This window comes from Coregonus clupeaformis, unplaced genomic scaffold (genome assembly GCF_020615455.1).
Source record: "Coregonus clupeaformis isolate EN_2021a unplaced genomic scaffold, ASM2061545v1 scaf2287, whole genome shotgun sequence".
Taxonomy (NCBI): domain Eukaryota; kingdom Metazoa; phylum Chordata; class Actinopteri; order Salmoniformes; family Salmonidae; genus Coregonus; species Coregonus clupeaformis.
In genome coordinates, this window is record NW_025535741.1 from 2,501 (window position 1) to 19,761 (window position 17,261).

A 17,261-nucleotide genomic window follows, 5' to 3' on the forward strand; every position below is an offset into this window, starting at 1 on the left:
CCCCAACCCCATACAGTTCATACCACATTGACCCCCCCATCACCATACAGTTCATACCACATTGACCCCCCCCATCACCATACAGTTCATACCACATTGACCCCCATCACCATACAGTTCATACCACATTGACCCCCATCACCATACAGTTCATACCACATTGACCACCCCCTATCACCATACAGTTCATACCACATTGACCCCCATCACCATACAGTTCATACCACATTGACCCCCATCACCATACAGTTCATACCACATTGACCCCCCCATCACCATACAGTTCATACCACATTGACCCCCCCATCACCATACAGTTCATACCACATTGACCCCCCCCATCACCATACAGTTCATACCACATTGACCCCCCCATCACCATACAGTTCATACCACATTGACCCCCATCACCATACAGTTCATACCACATTGACCACCCCTATCACCATACAGTTCATACCACATTGACCCCAACCCCATACAGTTCATACCACATTGACCCCCCATCACCATACAGTTCATACCACATTGACCCCCATCACCATACAGTTCATACCACATTGACCCCCCAACCCCATACAGTTCATACCACATTGACCCCCCATCACCATACAGTTCATACCACATTGACCCCCCATCACCATACAGTTCATACCACATTGACCCCCCCCCATCACCATACAGTTCATACCACATTGACCACCCCCTATCACCATACAGTTCATACCACATTGACCCCCATCACCATACAGTTCATACCACATTGACCCCCCATCACCATACAGTTCATACCACATTGACCCCCCATCACCATACAGTTCATACCACATTGACCCCCCATCACCATACAGTTCATACCACATTGACCCCCCATCACCATACAGTTCATACCACATTGACCCCCATCACCATACAGTTCATACCACATTGACCCCCCATCACCATACAGTTCATACCACATTGACCACCCCCTATCACCATACAGTTCATACCACATTGACCCCCCCAACCCCATACAGTTCATACCACATTGACCCCCCATCACCATACAGTTCATACCACATTGACCCCATCACCATACAGTTCAACCACATTGACCCCCCAACCCCATACAGTTCATACCACATTGACCCCCCATCACCATACAGTTCATACCACATTGACCCCCCATCACCATACAGTTCATACCACATTGACCCCCCCATCACCATACAGTTCATACCACATTGACCACCCCCTATCACCATACAGTTCATACCACATTGACCCCCCCCAACCCCATTCAGTTCATACCACATTGACCCACACCCACCCCATACAGTTCATACCACATTGACCCCCCCCAACCCCCATACAGTTCATACCACATTGACCCCCATCACCATACAGTTCATACCACATTGACCCCAACCCCATACAGTTCATACCACATTGACCCCCCAACCCCATACAGTTCATACCACATTGACCCCAACCCCCATACAGTTCATACCACATTGACCCCCCATCACCATACAGTTCATGCCACATTGACCCCCCCATCACCATACAGTTCATACCACATTGACCCCCCAACCCCATTCAGTTCATACCACATTGACCCCCCCATCACCATACAGTTCATACCACATTGACCCCCCATCACCATACAGTTCATACCACATTGACCCCCATCACCATACAGTTCATACCACATTGACCCCCCATCACCATACAGTTCATACCACATTGACCCCCATCACCATACAGTTCATACCACATTGACCCCCATCACCATTCAGTTCATACCACATTGACCCCCCAACCCCCATACAGTTCATACCACATTGACCCCCCATCACCATACAGTTCATACCACATTGACCCCCCCATCACCATACAGTTCATACCACATTGACCCCCCCATCACCATACAGTTCATACCACATTGACCCCCCCATCACCATTCAGTTCATACCACATTGACCCCCCCAACCCCATACAGTTCATACCACATTGACCCCCCATCACCATACAGTTCATACCACATTGACCCCCCAACCCCATACAGTTCATACCACATTGACCCCCCCATCACCATACAGTTCATACCACATTGACCCCCCCACCCCCATACAGTTCATACCACATTGACCCCCCCATCACCATACAGTTCATACCACATTGACCCCCCAACACCATACAGTTCATACCACATTGACCCCCCAACCCCATTCAGTTCATACCACATTGACCCCCCCAACCCCATACAGTTCATACCACATTGACCCCCCCATCACCATACAGTTCATACCACATTGACCCCCCCAACACCATACAGTTCATACCACATTGACCCCCCCATCACCATACAGTTCATACCACATTGACCCCCCATCACCATACAGTTCATACCACATTGACCCCCAACCCCATACAGTTCATACCACATTGACCCCCCCAACCCCATACAGTTCATACCACATTGCCCCCCATCACCATACAGTTCATACCACATTGACCCCCCCAACCCCATACAGTTCATACCACATTGACCCCCCCCAACCCCATACAGTTCATACCACATTGACCCCCCCAACCCCCATACAGTTCATACCACATTGACCCCCCCAACCCCATACAGTTCATACCACATTGACCCCCCCAACACCCCATACAGTTCATACACATTGACCCCCACCCCCACCCACCCCCATACAGTTCATACCACATTGACCCCCAACCCCATACAGTTCATACCACATTGCCCCCCCAACCCCATACAGTTCATACCACATTGACCCCCAACCCCATACAGTTCATACCACATTGACCCCCCCATCACCATACAGTTCATACCACATTGACCCCCCCAACCCCATACAGTTCATACCACATTGACCCCCCAACCCCATACAGTTCATACCACATTGACCCCCCCAACCCCATTCAGTTCATACCACATTGACCCCCCAACCCCATACAGTTCATACCACATTGACCCCCATCACCATACAGTTCATACCACATTGACCCCCAACCCCATTCAGTTCATACCACATTGACCCCCCCCATCACCATACAGTTCATACCACATTGACCCCCCCATCACCATACAGTTCATACCACATTGACCCCCCCCAACCCCATACAGTTCATACCACATTGACCCCCCCAACCCCATTCAGTTCATACCACATTGACCCCAACCCCAACCCCATACAGTTCATACACATTGACCCCCCCATCACCATACAGTTCATACCACATTGACCCCCCAACCCCAACCAGTTCATACCACATTGACCCCCCAACCCCATACAGTTCATACCACATTGACCCCCATCACCATACAGTTCATACCACATTGACCCCCATCACCCCATACAGTTCATACCACATTGACCCCCCAACCCCATACAGTTCATACCACATTGACCCCCCCAACCCCATACAGTTCATACCACATTGACCCCCCCAACCCCATACAGTTCATACCACATTGACCCCCAACCCCATTCAGTTCATACCACATTGACCCCCCAACCCCATACAGTTCATACCACATTGACCCCCCCAACCCCAACCAGTTCATACCACATTGACCCCCCCAACCCCAACCAGTTCATACAGACCTTTCTGCAGGTGTGTTTGTAACCATAGTAACACTGTGTTCCGTTCCCCAGGGGAAGGTCCACTTGGAGCTGCGTCTGAGTGAGGTCATCACAGACAGCGGAGTGGTCTGCCATAAACTGGCCACACGGTGAGCAGAACGCCTCACTGCATCCCTTCACCCAGCCTAGATAGAGATGGTGTTCCATCGTATCAATAAATCCCTTCCAGAGTTAGACCCGTCGGCTACAACACTGTGGCTGTTCTAGAGACGTGCGTGTGTGTGTGTGTGTGTGTGTGCGAGCGTGTGTTGTTTGGTATGTGTTGGGTTTGTGTTTGTGGAAATGTCTGTCGACTTTACACAGGTATAGCGTGTATGTCTCTCTCTCTCTCTCTCTCTCTCTCTCTCTCTCTCTCTCTCTCTCTCTCTCTGTCTCTCTCTCTCTCTCTCTCTCTCTCTCTCTCTCTCTCTCTCTCTCTCTCTCTCTCTCTCTCCCTCTCTCTCTCTCTCTCTCTCTCTGTCTCTCTCTCTCTCTCTCTCTCTCTCTCTCTCTCTCTCTCTCTCTCTCTCTCTCTCTCTCTCTCTCCCCCTCTCTCTCTCTCTCTCTCTCTCTCTCTGTCTCTCTCTCTCTCTCTCTCTCTCTCTCTCTCTCTCTCTACTCTCTCTCTCTCTCTCTCTCTCTCTCTCTCTCTCTCTCTCTCTCTCTCTCTCTCTCTCTCTCTCTCTCTCTCTCTCTCTCTCTCTCTCTCTCCCTCTCTCTCTCTCTCTCTCTCTCTCTCTCCCCCCTCTCTCTCTCTCTCTCTCTCTGTCTCTCTCTCTCTCTCTCTCTCTCTCTCTCTCTCTCTCTCTCTCTCTCTCTCTCTCTCTCTCTCTCTCTCTGTCTCTCTGTCTCTCTCTCTCTCTCTCTCTCTCTCTCTCTCTCTCTCTCTCTCTCTCTCTCTCTCTCTCTCTCTCTCTCTCTCTCTCTCTCTCTCTCTCTCTCTCTCTCTCTCTCTCTCTCTCTCTCTCTCTCTCTCTCTCTCTCTCTCTCTCTCTCTCTCTCTCTCTCTCTCTCTCTCTCTCGCTGTGTCTCTCTCTCGCTGTCTCTCTCTCTTTTCGGCTGTCCCCATAGGAGAACCCTTTAAAGAAGTTGGGAATTGATTTAGATATATTTGGGAGTATTTCTCCCGGTAGAGGAGACAGTGCATCTCTGTCTCTACCTCCCCTGTCGTTCAGTGACCACATAGACATCAATAGCCAATTGGTGGCTGAGCCTGTATTTAGTCAGGATCTGTCTCTGTTTTGGATCTCTGACAGAGTAGAGATATTCTGACCATTTGTGTTCTCTTTGGAGGGCCAAATAGTTAGTTTAATTTTCCCACTTTGTCTAATAGGAGGTTTTCATTTCTGTAACAATTTGATTGATTTCCCTGTGTGTTTGGATAATAAGGTTGTTTAGTGTTTTTTAACAGCTGACATAGGGGACTCTTTTCAGGGTTCAGCTCTTGCGTTTCCAGTGCTTTGAATTGTAAGGATGTTTTGGGGGCTTCATTTCAAATGGTGCCAAAATGTTCCTGTCCTTTTCTTTATATTTACAATGAAAGGGACGGTCCGAGTTCCGCTCTGCATTATCTGGTACTTTCTTTTGGATATTTAGGATCATTCTGCAGAATTCTGTATGTAGATTTTCTTTTGGGTTTTTCCTCCGAATGCTTCCATATAGTGCAATTTGTAAAATTACATTATTGAATATTTTGCAATATTTATTTTTGAGAATAGACTTTTATGGAGTAAAATGATTTTCAGCCTTCTTCTTTTAGGTCAGGGGTGTCAAACTCATTCCACAGAGGGCCTAGTGGCTGCATGGCTTTTGTTTTTTTCCCATTTAAATTAACACCTAGACAACCAGGTGAGGGGAGTTCCTGACTGATTAGTGACCCGAATACATCAATCAAGTACAAGGGAGGAGTGACGACCCGCCGCAGACACTCGGCCCTCGGCGGAACGAGTTTGACACGTGTTTTTAGTGCCTTCCCCTGCCAGACCAAATCCACCAGAGGCACTGATCTTTAGTCCCAGGTAGTTGGACCATTGGGAATGTTCAACCCAATGGTATTTCCTCATTTGAAGGAGTGTCTGCTGCTCTGATCCCTGTTATTTTTCTGGAAAATCATGACGTTGGTTTTCTGAAAGACTGTTAGGTTGTTCCTGTAGACCTTGGCTCTGTTGGGGACAGTAGGATAAAGGTCATCTGGGGTCGAGCAGGAAACTGACCTCCTCATCTTTTGAGGGTGAGTCCAGGGGGCTGCAGATCGGTCCAACAACACCGCTAGTTCGTTTGGTGTAGACGTCGAACAGGGTTGGACTTAAAACTGCACCCTTGTCTTAGCCCTTGTGCAAAAAAAACGATGTTATTTTATTGTTTAGTTTAATACTGCATGTGTTGTTCGAGTAAATCCATTTTATGATGTCGTATACTTTACCCCCCGACGCCACTTTGGAGGCTTGTGTAATATAATCCAGCAGGCCATATGGAATCAAAAGCACTCTTGAAACCAACAAAACATGCAAATACTTTTCCCTCTGCTTTTCTGATGAACGTGCTGCTTTATTAGTGTGTGTGTCTGTGGTCTGTTGTTCAGTGTTTTGGGTTGAAAGCCAATTCTGTTTTTTTTTGCTGAGAGAGCGTTATTGTTGTGTGAGGAAGGTCTGTATTCGTTCATTGAGAATACGGCAGAACAGTTTCCCCATGTTACTGGTGACCAGTGTTCCCTCGTAGCTGTGCGTGTAAGCGGCCGTGGCACCACCTCCAGGAGAAGAAATGCCACAGAGACGCAAGAGATTGAACTTCACTGAGTTCGTTTTTTACACTACATAGATCAATGTTTTTTTTTCTTCTTTGATCGAATCAACATTACATCAACCTCTTTTCAATGCAACAAAGCGAAAACAAATCTAACTTTGCAAGATGGCGTCTGTGATGTTGTTGTAGGCGGAGCCAGAGCGCAACGGAGTAGAATTCTATTGGCGGGGGGTGTCAGGATAAACGTGTATGCGGTGAACGAAGTCAAGCGCAGGACACCGAGAGACTTGGCAGATGTACTTTACTAATAAACGTCATGAAAAGTACAAAACAACAAAACCTCCAAAACAGGGAGAAAACAATAATCTCAATACACAGTCCTGCCGAAAACAAACGGAGAACAATCACAACACAACAAACGAATGACAGCCAGGGGTTATAAAGGGAAACCATCAACACTAATGGGAAACAGGTGTACACAAAGCAGACCAATCTAGATGATTGCTGAAACCTAGATCGGTGGCAGCTAGTACTCCGGGGGACGACGAACGCCGAAAACCTGCCCGAGCAAGGAGGAGGAGCAGCCTCGGCTAAATCCGTGACAGGGGGGGAGAATGCACACAAGCATTTCTTTCAGTCACCCGTGTGAGTGAATGCGCTTTTCACATCAGTTCAGAGCCAGGCGTGTGCATATTTGTTGATGTTCTTTGCTCGTTAGTGAGTTATTAGCCCAGTTATAGATACGTATAGGTCAGCAACGGGGAGTTACCGCTTTCTACAAGAGCACAAAACGTGTGGGCTGCATTTCAAGCTGTCTTTGAAAAGCCAGTCAGGTAAAAAAACGTATGTCTTAAACAAAGGGGCAGTGTTTGTATTGTGAGACAGGCTTGAATATGCAAATAAGCCAATAGACAGAGGGGTAGCCTACATTGTCTCATTCTCTGTATGGTAAGGCTTTGCATTTTCTTCCAAAGTTCAGCCTCTCTCTCTCTCTCTTTCTTTCTGTCTGTCACTCTGTATATATCTTTCTCTGTCTGTCTGTCTGTCTGTCTGTCTGTCTGTCTGTCTGTCTGTCTGTCTATCTGTTTGTCTGTGTGTGTCTCTCTCTCTCTCTCTCTCTCTCTCTCTCTCTCTCTCTGTCTCTCTCTCTCTCTCTCTCTCTCTCTCTCTCTCTCTCTCTCTCTCTCTCTCTCTCTCTCTCTCTCTCTCTCTCTCTGTCTCTCTCTCTCTCTCTCTCTCTCTCTCTCTCTGTCTCTCTGTCTCTCTCTCTCTCTGTGTACTATGAGGACATTACAGCATCACATTATCATGCCAGTGACCTGTATTGGCTTGGCTTGGTTCCCACACTCTATGGTTGCTAATAATGAGCTTAATGAGGCAGTCAGAGGGCTTACTGTACCTTGTCTCAGACAGACAGAGAGAGAGAGAGCAGGCCAGGTGAGGGGTTAAAGGTCAGGCACCGAAGCCAATAGCCAGACCCCATTTTAAAACGGAACAGCACATAAGCCAATAGCAGCTGTGGGACAGTCAGAGCGAGAGTGACCTAAAGAGTGGTCTGCTTAGTGATAGGTCCAGGCCTGAATGAGACCTGTTGTCTATAGAGAGAAAGTTATCTAATGATCTATATATATAGGGATAGGTCCCGTCCTGAATTAGACCTGTTGTCTATAGAGAGAAAGTTATCTAATTATCTATATATATAGTGATAGGTCCCGTCCTGAATTAGACCTGTTGTCTATAGAGAGAAAGTTATCTAATGATCTATATATATAGTGATAGGTCCCGTCCTGAATTAGACCTGTTGTCTATAGAGAGAAAGTTATCTAATGATCTATATATATAGGGATAGGTCCAGGCCTGAATTAGACCTGTTGTCTATAGAGAGAAAGTTATCTAATGATCTATATATATAGGGATAGGTCCCGTCCTGAATTAGACCTGTTGTCTATAGAGAGAAAGTTATCTAATGATCTATATATATAGTGATAGGTCCCGTCCTGAATTAGACCTGTTGTCTATAGAGAGAAAGTTATCTAATGATCTATATATATAGTGATAGGTCCCGTCCTGAATTAGACCTGTTGTCTATAGAGAGAAAGTTATCTAATGATCTATATATATAGTGATAGGTCCCGTCCTGAATTAGACCTGTTGTCTATAGAGAGAAAGTTATCTAATGATCTATATATATAGGGATAGGTCCAGGCCTGAATTAGACCTGTGTCTATAGAGAGAAAGAAAGTTATCTAATGATCTATATATATAGTGATAGGTCCAGGCCTGAATTAGACCTGTTGTCTATAGAGAGAAAGAAAGTTATCTAATGATCTATATATATAGGGATAGGTCCAGGCCTGAATTAGACCTGTTGTCTATAGAGAGAAAGTTATCTAATGATCTATATATATAGTGATAGGTCCAGGCCTGAATTAGACCTGTTGTCTATAGAGAGAAAGTTATCTAATGATCTATATATATAGGGATAGGTCCCGTCCTGAATTAGACCTGTTGTCTATAGAGAGAAAGAAAGTTATCTAATGATCTATATATACACTATAAATACAGTACCAGTCAAAAGTTTGCAAAGCTGTCATCAAGGCAAAGGGTGGCTACTTTGAAGAATCTCAAATATAAAATATATATTGATTTGTTTAACACTTTTTTGGTTACTACATGATTCCATATGTGTTATTTCATAGTTTTGATGTCGTCACTATTATTCTACAATGTAGAAAATAGCAAAAAATTAAGAAAAACCCTTGAATGAGTAGGTGTGTCCAAACTTTTGACTGGTACTGTATATACAGTGGGGGAAAAAAGTATTTAGTCAGCCACCAATTGTGCAAGTTCTCCCACTTAAAAAGATGAGAGAGGCCTGTAATTTTCATCATAGGTACACGTCAACTATCCCAGACAAATTGAGGGAAAAAAATCCAGAAAATCACATTGTAGGATTTTTTATGAATTTATTTGCAAATTATGGTGGAAAATAAGTATTTGGTCACCTACAAACAAGCAAGATTTCTGGCTCTCACAGACCTGTAACTTCTTCTTTAAGAGGCTCCTCTGTCCTCCACTAGAATTAAATGAGATGTAATCGAAATCAAGCTAAATCAAAAGTGACGTGAATTAGGACTCAATCCAATTGAAGAGAAGTCCATTCTGAAGAGAATGAATTGAATTTGAGTTGAGTGTTTGAACTGAGCGCTCCGAGTATCCGCTGTTTAGGGTCAGATGCTTGACCGCCGCAGCTAAGTCACTTTAACTCTACCCACATGTACATATGACCTCAACTAGCCAGTGCCCCCGCACATTGACTCTGCACCGGTACCCCCCTGTATATATAGCCTCCCTACTGTTATTTTATTTGACCTCTGCTCTTTTTTTTCTCAACACTTTTTTGTAGTTTTATTCGACTTTTTTTTATTAAAAAAGAAATGCACTGTTGGTTAAGGGCTTGTGAGTAAGCATTTCACTGTAACGTCTGCACCTGTTGTATTCGGTGCATGTGGCCAATAAAATTTGATTGGATTTGATTTAACATCATTCAGGGTCACACTGAGACTGTCTGGCTGTCTGTTACTGTACTGTTACCTGGTTCTGAACCTCTTCAACCCGTTCCAGTGCTAAAATCTAGTCCTTCGGCTAGTTAGCGCAGTTCTGAATATTTCCACGGTCTGTTATTGGTAAAAAAAATTGGCAGAGGAGCTGCTTCCATCATGGCTGCCAAGCTCTTAGACGATAAGACGGTTCACGAAGAGTATGTGATCGGTTAACAGCTTCCTAATGATTTGAATTGTAAAAACAGTATATAGACCTAATTAATTATCACTAATTGTTTCTGGTGTCCTTTGACAGCTCTTTGGTCTTGGCCATAGTGGAGTTTGGAGTGTGTCTGTTTGAGGTTGTGGACAGGTGTCTTTTATACTGATAACAAGTTCAAACAGGTGCCATTAATACAGGTAACGAGTGGAGGACAGAGGAGCCTCTTAAAGAAGAAGTTACAGGTCTGTGAGAGCCAGAAATCTTGCTTGTTTGTAGGTGACCAAATACTTATTTTCCACCATAATTTGCAAATAAATTCATTAAAAATCCTACAATGTGATTTTCAGGAAAAAAAATTCTCAATTTGTCTGTCATAGTTGACGTGTACCTATGATGAAAATTACAGGCCTCTCTCATCTTTTTAAGTGGGAGAACTTGCACAATTGGTGGCTGACTAAATACTTTTTTCCCCCACTGTATGGGCAACTCCATGTGTCCACTACTGTCCAACTCCATGTGTCCACTACTGTCCAACTCCATGTGTCCACTACTGTCCAACTCCATGTGTCCACTACTGTCCAACTCCATGTGTCCACTACTGTCCAACTCCATGTGTCCCACTACTGTCCAACTCCATGTGTCCACTACTGTCCAACTCCATGTGTCCCCTACTGTCCAACTCCATGTGTCCACTACTGTCCAACTCCATGTGTCCCCTACTGTCCAACTCCATGTGTCCACTACTGTCCAACTCCATGTGTCCACTACTGTCCAACTCCATGTGTCCACTACTGTCCAACTCCATGTGTCCACTACTGTCCAACTCCATGTGTCCACTACTGTCCAACTCCATGTGTCCACTACTGTCCAACTCCATGTGTCCACTACTGTCCAACTCCATGTGTCCACTACTGTCCAACTCCATGTGTCCACTACTGTCCAACTCCATGTGTCCACTACTGTCCAACTCCATGTGTCCACTACTGTCCAACTCCATGTGTCCACTACTGTCCAACTCCATGTGTCCACTACTGTCCAACTCCATGTGTCCCCTACTGTCCAACTCCATGTGTCCACTACTGTCCAACTCCATGTGTCCACTACTGTCCAACTCCATGTGTCCACTACTGTCCAACTCCATGTGTCCCCTACTGTCCAACTCCATGTGTCCACTACTGTCCAACTCCATGTGTCCACTACTGTCCAACTCCATGTGTCCCCTACTGTCCAACTCCATGTGTCCACTACTGTCCAACTCCATGTGTCCACTACTGTCCAACTCCATGTGTCCACTACTGTCCAACTCCATGTGTCCCCTACTGTCCAACTCCATGTGTCCCCTACTGTCCAACTCCATGTGTCCACTACTGTCCAACTCCATGTGTCCACTACTGTCCAACTCCATGTGTCCCCTACTGTCCAACTCCATGTGTCCCCTACTGTCCAACTCCATGTGTCCACTACTGTCCAACTCCATGTGTCCACTACTGTCCAACTCCATGTGTCCACTACTGTCCAACTCCATGTGTCCACTACTGTCCAACTCCATGTGTCCACTACTGTCCAACTCCATGTGTCCACTACTGTCCAACTCCATGTGTCCCACTACTGTCCAACTCCATGTGTCCACTACTGTCCAACTCCATGTGTCCACTACTGTCCAACTCCATGTGTCCACTACTGTCCAACTCCATGTGTCCACTACTGTCCAACTCCATGTGTCCCCTACTGTCCAACTCCATGTGTCCACTACTGTCCAACTCCATGTGTCCACTACTGTCCAACTCCATGTGTCCCCTACTGTCCAACTCCATGTGTCCACTACTGTCCAACTCCATGTGTCCACTACTGTCCAACTCCATGTGTCCACTACTGTCCAACTCCATGTGTCCCCTACTGTCCAACTCCATGTGTCCACTACTGTCCAACTCCATGTGTCCACTACTGTCCAACTCCATGTGTCCACTACTGTCCAACTCCATGTGTCCACTACTGTCCAACTCCATGTGTCCCCTACTGTCCAACTCCATGTGTCCACTACTGTCCAACTCCATGTGTCCCCTACTGTCCAACTCCATGTGTCCCCTACTGTCCAACTCCATGTGTCCCCTACTGTCCAACTCCATGTGTCCACTACTGTCCAACTCCATGTGTCCCCTACTGTCCAACTCCATGTGTCCACTACTGTCCAACTCCATGTGTCCCCTACTGTCCAACTCCATGTGTCCCCTACTGTCCAACTCCATGTGTCCACTACTGTCCAACTCCATGTGTCCACTACTGTCCAACTCCATGTGTCCCCTACTGTCCAACTCCATGTGTCCCACTACTGTCCAACTCCATGTGTCCACTACTGTCCAACTCCATGTGTCCACTACTGTCCAACTCCATGTGTCCACTACTGTCCAACTCCATGTGTCCACTACTGTCCAACTCCATGTGTCCCCTACTGTCCAACTCCATGTGTCCACTACTGTCCAACTCCATGTGTCCCCTACTGTCCAACTCCATGTGTCCCCTACTGTCCAACTCCATGTGTCCACTACTGTCAACTCCATGTGTCCACTACTGTCCAACTCCATGTGTCCACTACTGTCCAACTCCATGTGTCCACTACTGTCCAACTCCATGTGTCCCCTACTGTCCAACTCCATGTGTCCACTACTGTCCAACTCCATGTGTCCCCTACTGTCCAACTCCATGTGTCCACTACTGTCCAACTCCATGTGTCCCCTACTGTCCAACTCCATGTGTCCCCTACTGTCCAACTCCATGTGTCCACTACTGTCCAACTCCATGTGTCCACTACTGTCCAACTCCATGTGTCCACTACTGTCCAACTCCATGTGTCCACTACTGTCCAACTCCATGTGTCCACTACTGTCCAACTCCATGTGTCCCCTACTGTCCAACTCCATGTGTCCCCTACTGTCCATTGCATCAGCGTTCAGTCAGTGTATTTTAGTGTTGTGTGTCTAAGCCAGCCAGAGGTGATATAAACAGGCTGACTGACAGGAAGCTCTCTGTCATTAGTGATGCTTTACCTTCCCCGTCCGCCCCCCTGGCATCATCATTATTAACCTGAGTCTCTTTGTGTGTGTGTGTGTGTGTGTGTGTGTGTGTGTACCTGTGTGTGTGTGTGTGTGTGTGTCTGTCTGTCTGTCTGTCTGTTGTGTGTGTGTGTCTGTCTGTCTGTCTGTCTGTCTGTCTGTCTGTCTGTCTGTCTGTCTGTCTGTCTGTCTGTCTGTCTGTCTGTCTGTCTGTCTGTCTGTCTGTCTGTCTGTCTGTCTGTCTGTGGTTGTCTGTCTGTCTTGGGGTGGTTGGTTGGCTGTTTGTTGGGTGGTGTGTGTGTGTGTGTGTGTGTGTGTGTGTGTGTGTGTGTGTGTGTGTGTGTGTGTGTGTGTGTGTGTGTGTGTGTGTGTGTGGACGGTGCTTCAGAGACAGAGGTATTGATGTGTCCTGCTGGTTAGTCTAATCTCTTTACAGTGTGATGTCATCCAGAGCGGGTGTAGAGGGGGGAGGGCCTTCTGCCTATCGCTCTGCTGCGATTGGTCTAAACAGGTGGTGGTCATGAAGCAGTCTGTATAGCTGAATAGAGCCTGAATCAGAGTGATCCGTCTACACGTCTCTGTCGGTCCTTGGTTTGACCCTCTCCTGTCAGTCCTAGCAGACATTCTTAGCTACACTACACTCTTAGAAAAAAGGCTTCCAAAAGGGTTATTCGGCTGTCCCCATAGGAGAACCCTTTTTTGGTTCCAGGTAGAATATTTTTTTGGTTCCAGGTAGAACCCTTTTTTGGTTCCAGGTAGTATATTTTTTTGGTTCCAGGTAGAACCCTTTTTTGGTTCCAGGTAGAACCCTTTATGGTTCCAGGTAGAACTCTTTTGGGTTCCATGTAGAACTATCTGTGTAAAGGGTTCTAAATGGAACTCAAAAGGGTTCTACCTGGAACCAAAAAGGGGTTCTTCAAAGGGTTCTCCTATGGGGACAGCCAAAGAACCCTTTTAGGTTCTAGATAGCACCTTCTTTTCTAAGAGTGTAGTAACCATTGAAATAATTCATCAACTCTTTTTTTTTTTTTTTTTTTATTTATTTTTTTTTTTTTTTGGGGAATGGATCAGCTTAATATTGCAGATAGATTGTATCTTCTATCAATGTAATTGTCTGCATCACTTCCAATCCCCCATTTTTTTTTTTTTTTTTTTTTTTATATATATACTCCCCTTTATTACTTTTCAACCCCACCATCCTTTCCCTACTTGGAGTAAATTAGTGAACAACAATGCCCAGGTCTCTACTTCCGGTCTATACTTACTATCTACACCTTATGGACACAGTTAATTTTACAATAATTCTATTATATATATACATATATATATACATATACATACATACATATATATCATTATTATTATTATTATTATTTATTTATTTTTTGCTCCTGAACTACTTCTACTCTCAACCTCTCCGATCGTTTTCATGATGTCCATCCGGTTTGCTTCTATATGCCATATCTTTCTAACTGTGCTCTTTCCCAAAAGCTCCCAACATACAGCCTATATACTTATTATGGACACAGTATGCTTTACATTATTAGCTATCTTTGTTATTATTTGTTGTTATTTGTTATTAGTCCCATCCTTCAGCTCTATTCAATACCTCCCATCTATCTCTTAACACCATCCATATCGGATTTCTATTTGCCATATATATTTCAACCGTACTGTGATGTTTTACAATAATTCTGAACCTTTCTATTCTCATTGCTTCTACAGATTGAGAGTTAAAAATAAACAGCTTTGCTAAAAGTATTATTATATTATTGATTGATTGACTATGACTTTTCAGATCACCCAGTAATGCTATCTGCAAGGTTAGTTCCAGGTAAATATTGCAATCCTTTAGCCATTCCTGGACCAGTGTCCAAAAACAAGCTACAAATGGACAGAACCAAAACAAATGGTCCAATGATTCCGTCTCTTCACAGCAAAATCTGCAGAGCTGGGAAGATTGTATCCCCCATATAAATAACATTCTATTGGTAGCAAGGATTTTATATAATTCATCAACTCTTAGGAAACCCTTTGAAAGTTGTCCGACCTGGTACTTTAGACATTGCATTTTGAGGTGTGTGTGTGTGTGTGTGTGTGTGTGTGTGTGTGTTACTAACAGTCTCTCTCTCTCTGCAGTGTATTGGAGTGCCAGGGCCTGCCCATCGTGAATGGACAGTGTGATCCCTACGCTGCTGTATCCCTACTGGGGCCATCCAGGTGAGAGCCAACGCCGCTATCACTGATCAACTGTTACATCTATCACACTTCTATGTGATAGGCAGTCTTTTAACCTTCCCTTTCTCCTTGTCTCTTGCTCTCTCGTTCTTTCCATTACACTCTCTCTCTCTCTCTCTCTCTCTCTCTCTCTCTCTCTCTCTCTCTCTCTCTCTCTCTCTCTCTCTCTCTCTCTCTCTCTCTCTCTCTCTCTCTCTCTCTCTCTCTCTCTCTCTCTCTCTCTCTCTCTCTCTCTCTCTCTCTCTCTCTCTCTCTCTCTCTCTCTCTCTCTCTCCAGATCAGAAGCTAAGAAGACCAAGGTGAAAAGGAAAACCAACAACCCCCAGTTTGAGGAGACGTTCTACTTTGAGGTGAGGGGAGGTTGGTGCTATCTGTTTGGAGATGTGTTTGTCTGATAAACAGAACGTTTCCTCCTTCTGACTGAGGCAAACTACTTGTTCAGTTGTTCTATTCTCACTACGGTGTCTGAGTATGTACACTGTACTTTAGGTTAACTACAGGTTGTGGTTTTGGTTGAAGGAGTTTGTGTCCACACCCTTTGGCTTCCCCTCTCTGTTGTGGTGTGGTGGTTCTGAGAAGAGCCCTGTGGTGCTGGTGGTTCTGAGAAGAGCCCTGTGGTGCTGGTTGTGTGTGAAGCGTGAATTGTAAGCGTGTGTTGTGTTGTCAATAAACTCCCTAGTGACTCTTGAGTGCTGCAGGTCCCCCTTTCTCTCTCCCTGTCTCTCTCCCTGTGTTCTCCCTGGCTCTCTCCCTGTGTTCTCCCTGGCTCTCTCCCTGTGTTCTCCCTGTATCTCTCCCTGTGTTCTCCCTGGCTCTCTCCCTGTGTTCTCCCTGTCTCTCTCCCTGTATCTCTCCATGGCTCTCTCCCTGTATCTCTCCCTGTCTCTCTCCCTGGCTCTCTCCCTGTATCTCTCCATGGCTCTCTCCCTGGCTCTCTCCCTGTATCTCTCCCTGGCTCACTCCCTGGCTCTCTCCCTGTGTTCTCCCTGGCTCTCTCCCTGGCTCTCTCCCTGGCTCTCTCCCTGGCTCTCTCCCTGTATCTCTCCCTTTCTCTATCCCTGTATCTCTCCCTGGCTCTCTCCCTGTCTTCTCCCTGGCTCTCTCCCTGTGTTCTCCCTGGCTCTCTCCCTGTGTTCTCCCTGGCTCTATCCCTGGCTCTCTCCCTGGCTCTCTCCCTGTGTTCTCCCCGGCTCTCTCCCTGTGTTCTCCCTGGCTCTATCCCTGTATCTCTCCCTGGCTCTCTCCCTGGCTCTCTCCCTGTGTTCTCCCTGGCTCTCTCCCTGGCTCTCTCCCTGTCTCTCTCCCTGTGTTCTCCCTGGCTCTCTCCCTGTGTTCTCCCTGGCTCTCTCCCTGTGTTCTCCCTGGCTCTCTCCCTGTATCTCTCCCTGTGTTCTCCCTGGCTCTCTCCCTGTGTTCTCCCTGGCTCTCTCCCTGGCTCTCTCCCTGGCTCTCTCCCTGGCTCTCTCCCTGTCTTCTCCCTGGCTCTCTCCCTGTGTTCTCCCTGGCTCTCTCCCTGGCTCTCTCCCTGTGTTCTCCCTGGCTCTCTCCCTGGCTCTCTCCCTGGCTCTCTCCCTGTGTTCTCCCTGGCTCTCTCCCTGTGTTCTCCTGGCTCTCTCCTGGCTCTCTCCTGGCTCTCTCCCTGTGTTCTCCCTGGCTCTATCCCTGGCTCTCTCCCTGGCTCTCTCCCTGTGTTCTCCCTGGCTCTCTCCCTGGCTCTCTCCCTTTCTCTATCCCTGTATCTCTCCCTGTCTCTCTCCCTGTGTTCTCCCTGGCTCTCTCCCTGTGTTCTCCCTGGCTCTCTCCCTGTGTTCTCCCTGGCTCTCTCCCTGTCTCT

The 17,261-nt window shown here is 46.4% G+C and overlaps 1 protein-coding gene across 1 annotated transcript in view; it reads left to right on the forward strand.

Moving 5' to 3' along the window:
- The window catches only part of rasa3 (RAS p21 protein activator 3), a gene marked incomplete at its 5' end in the record, with an annotated part of 77,675 nt that overhangs the window by 2,332 nt on the left and 58,082 nt on the right, over window positions 1-17,261 (forward strand). Inside the window, 3 exons of the mRNA XM_045219336.1 lie at window positions 3,666-3,742; window positions 15,329-15,409; window positions 15,705-15,777. Of these exons, the coding sequence (XP_045075271.1) occupies window positions 3,666-3,742; window positions 15,329-15,409; window positions 15,705-15,777 (231 nt within the window). The remainder of the gene's footprint in view (window positions 1-3,665; window positions 3,743-15,328; window positions 15,410-15,704; window positions 15,778-17,261) is intronic.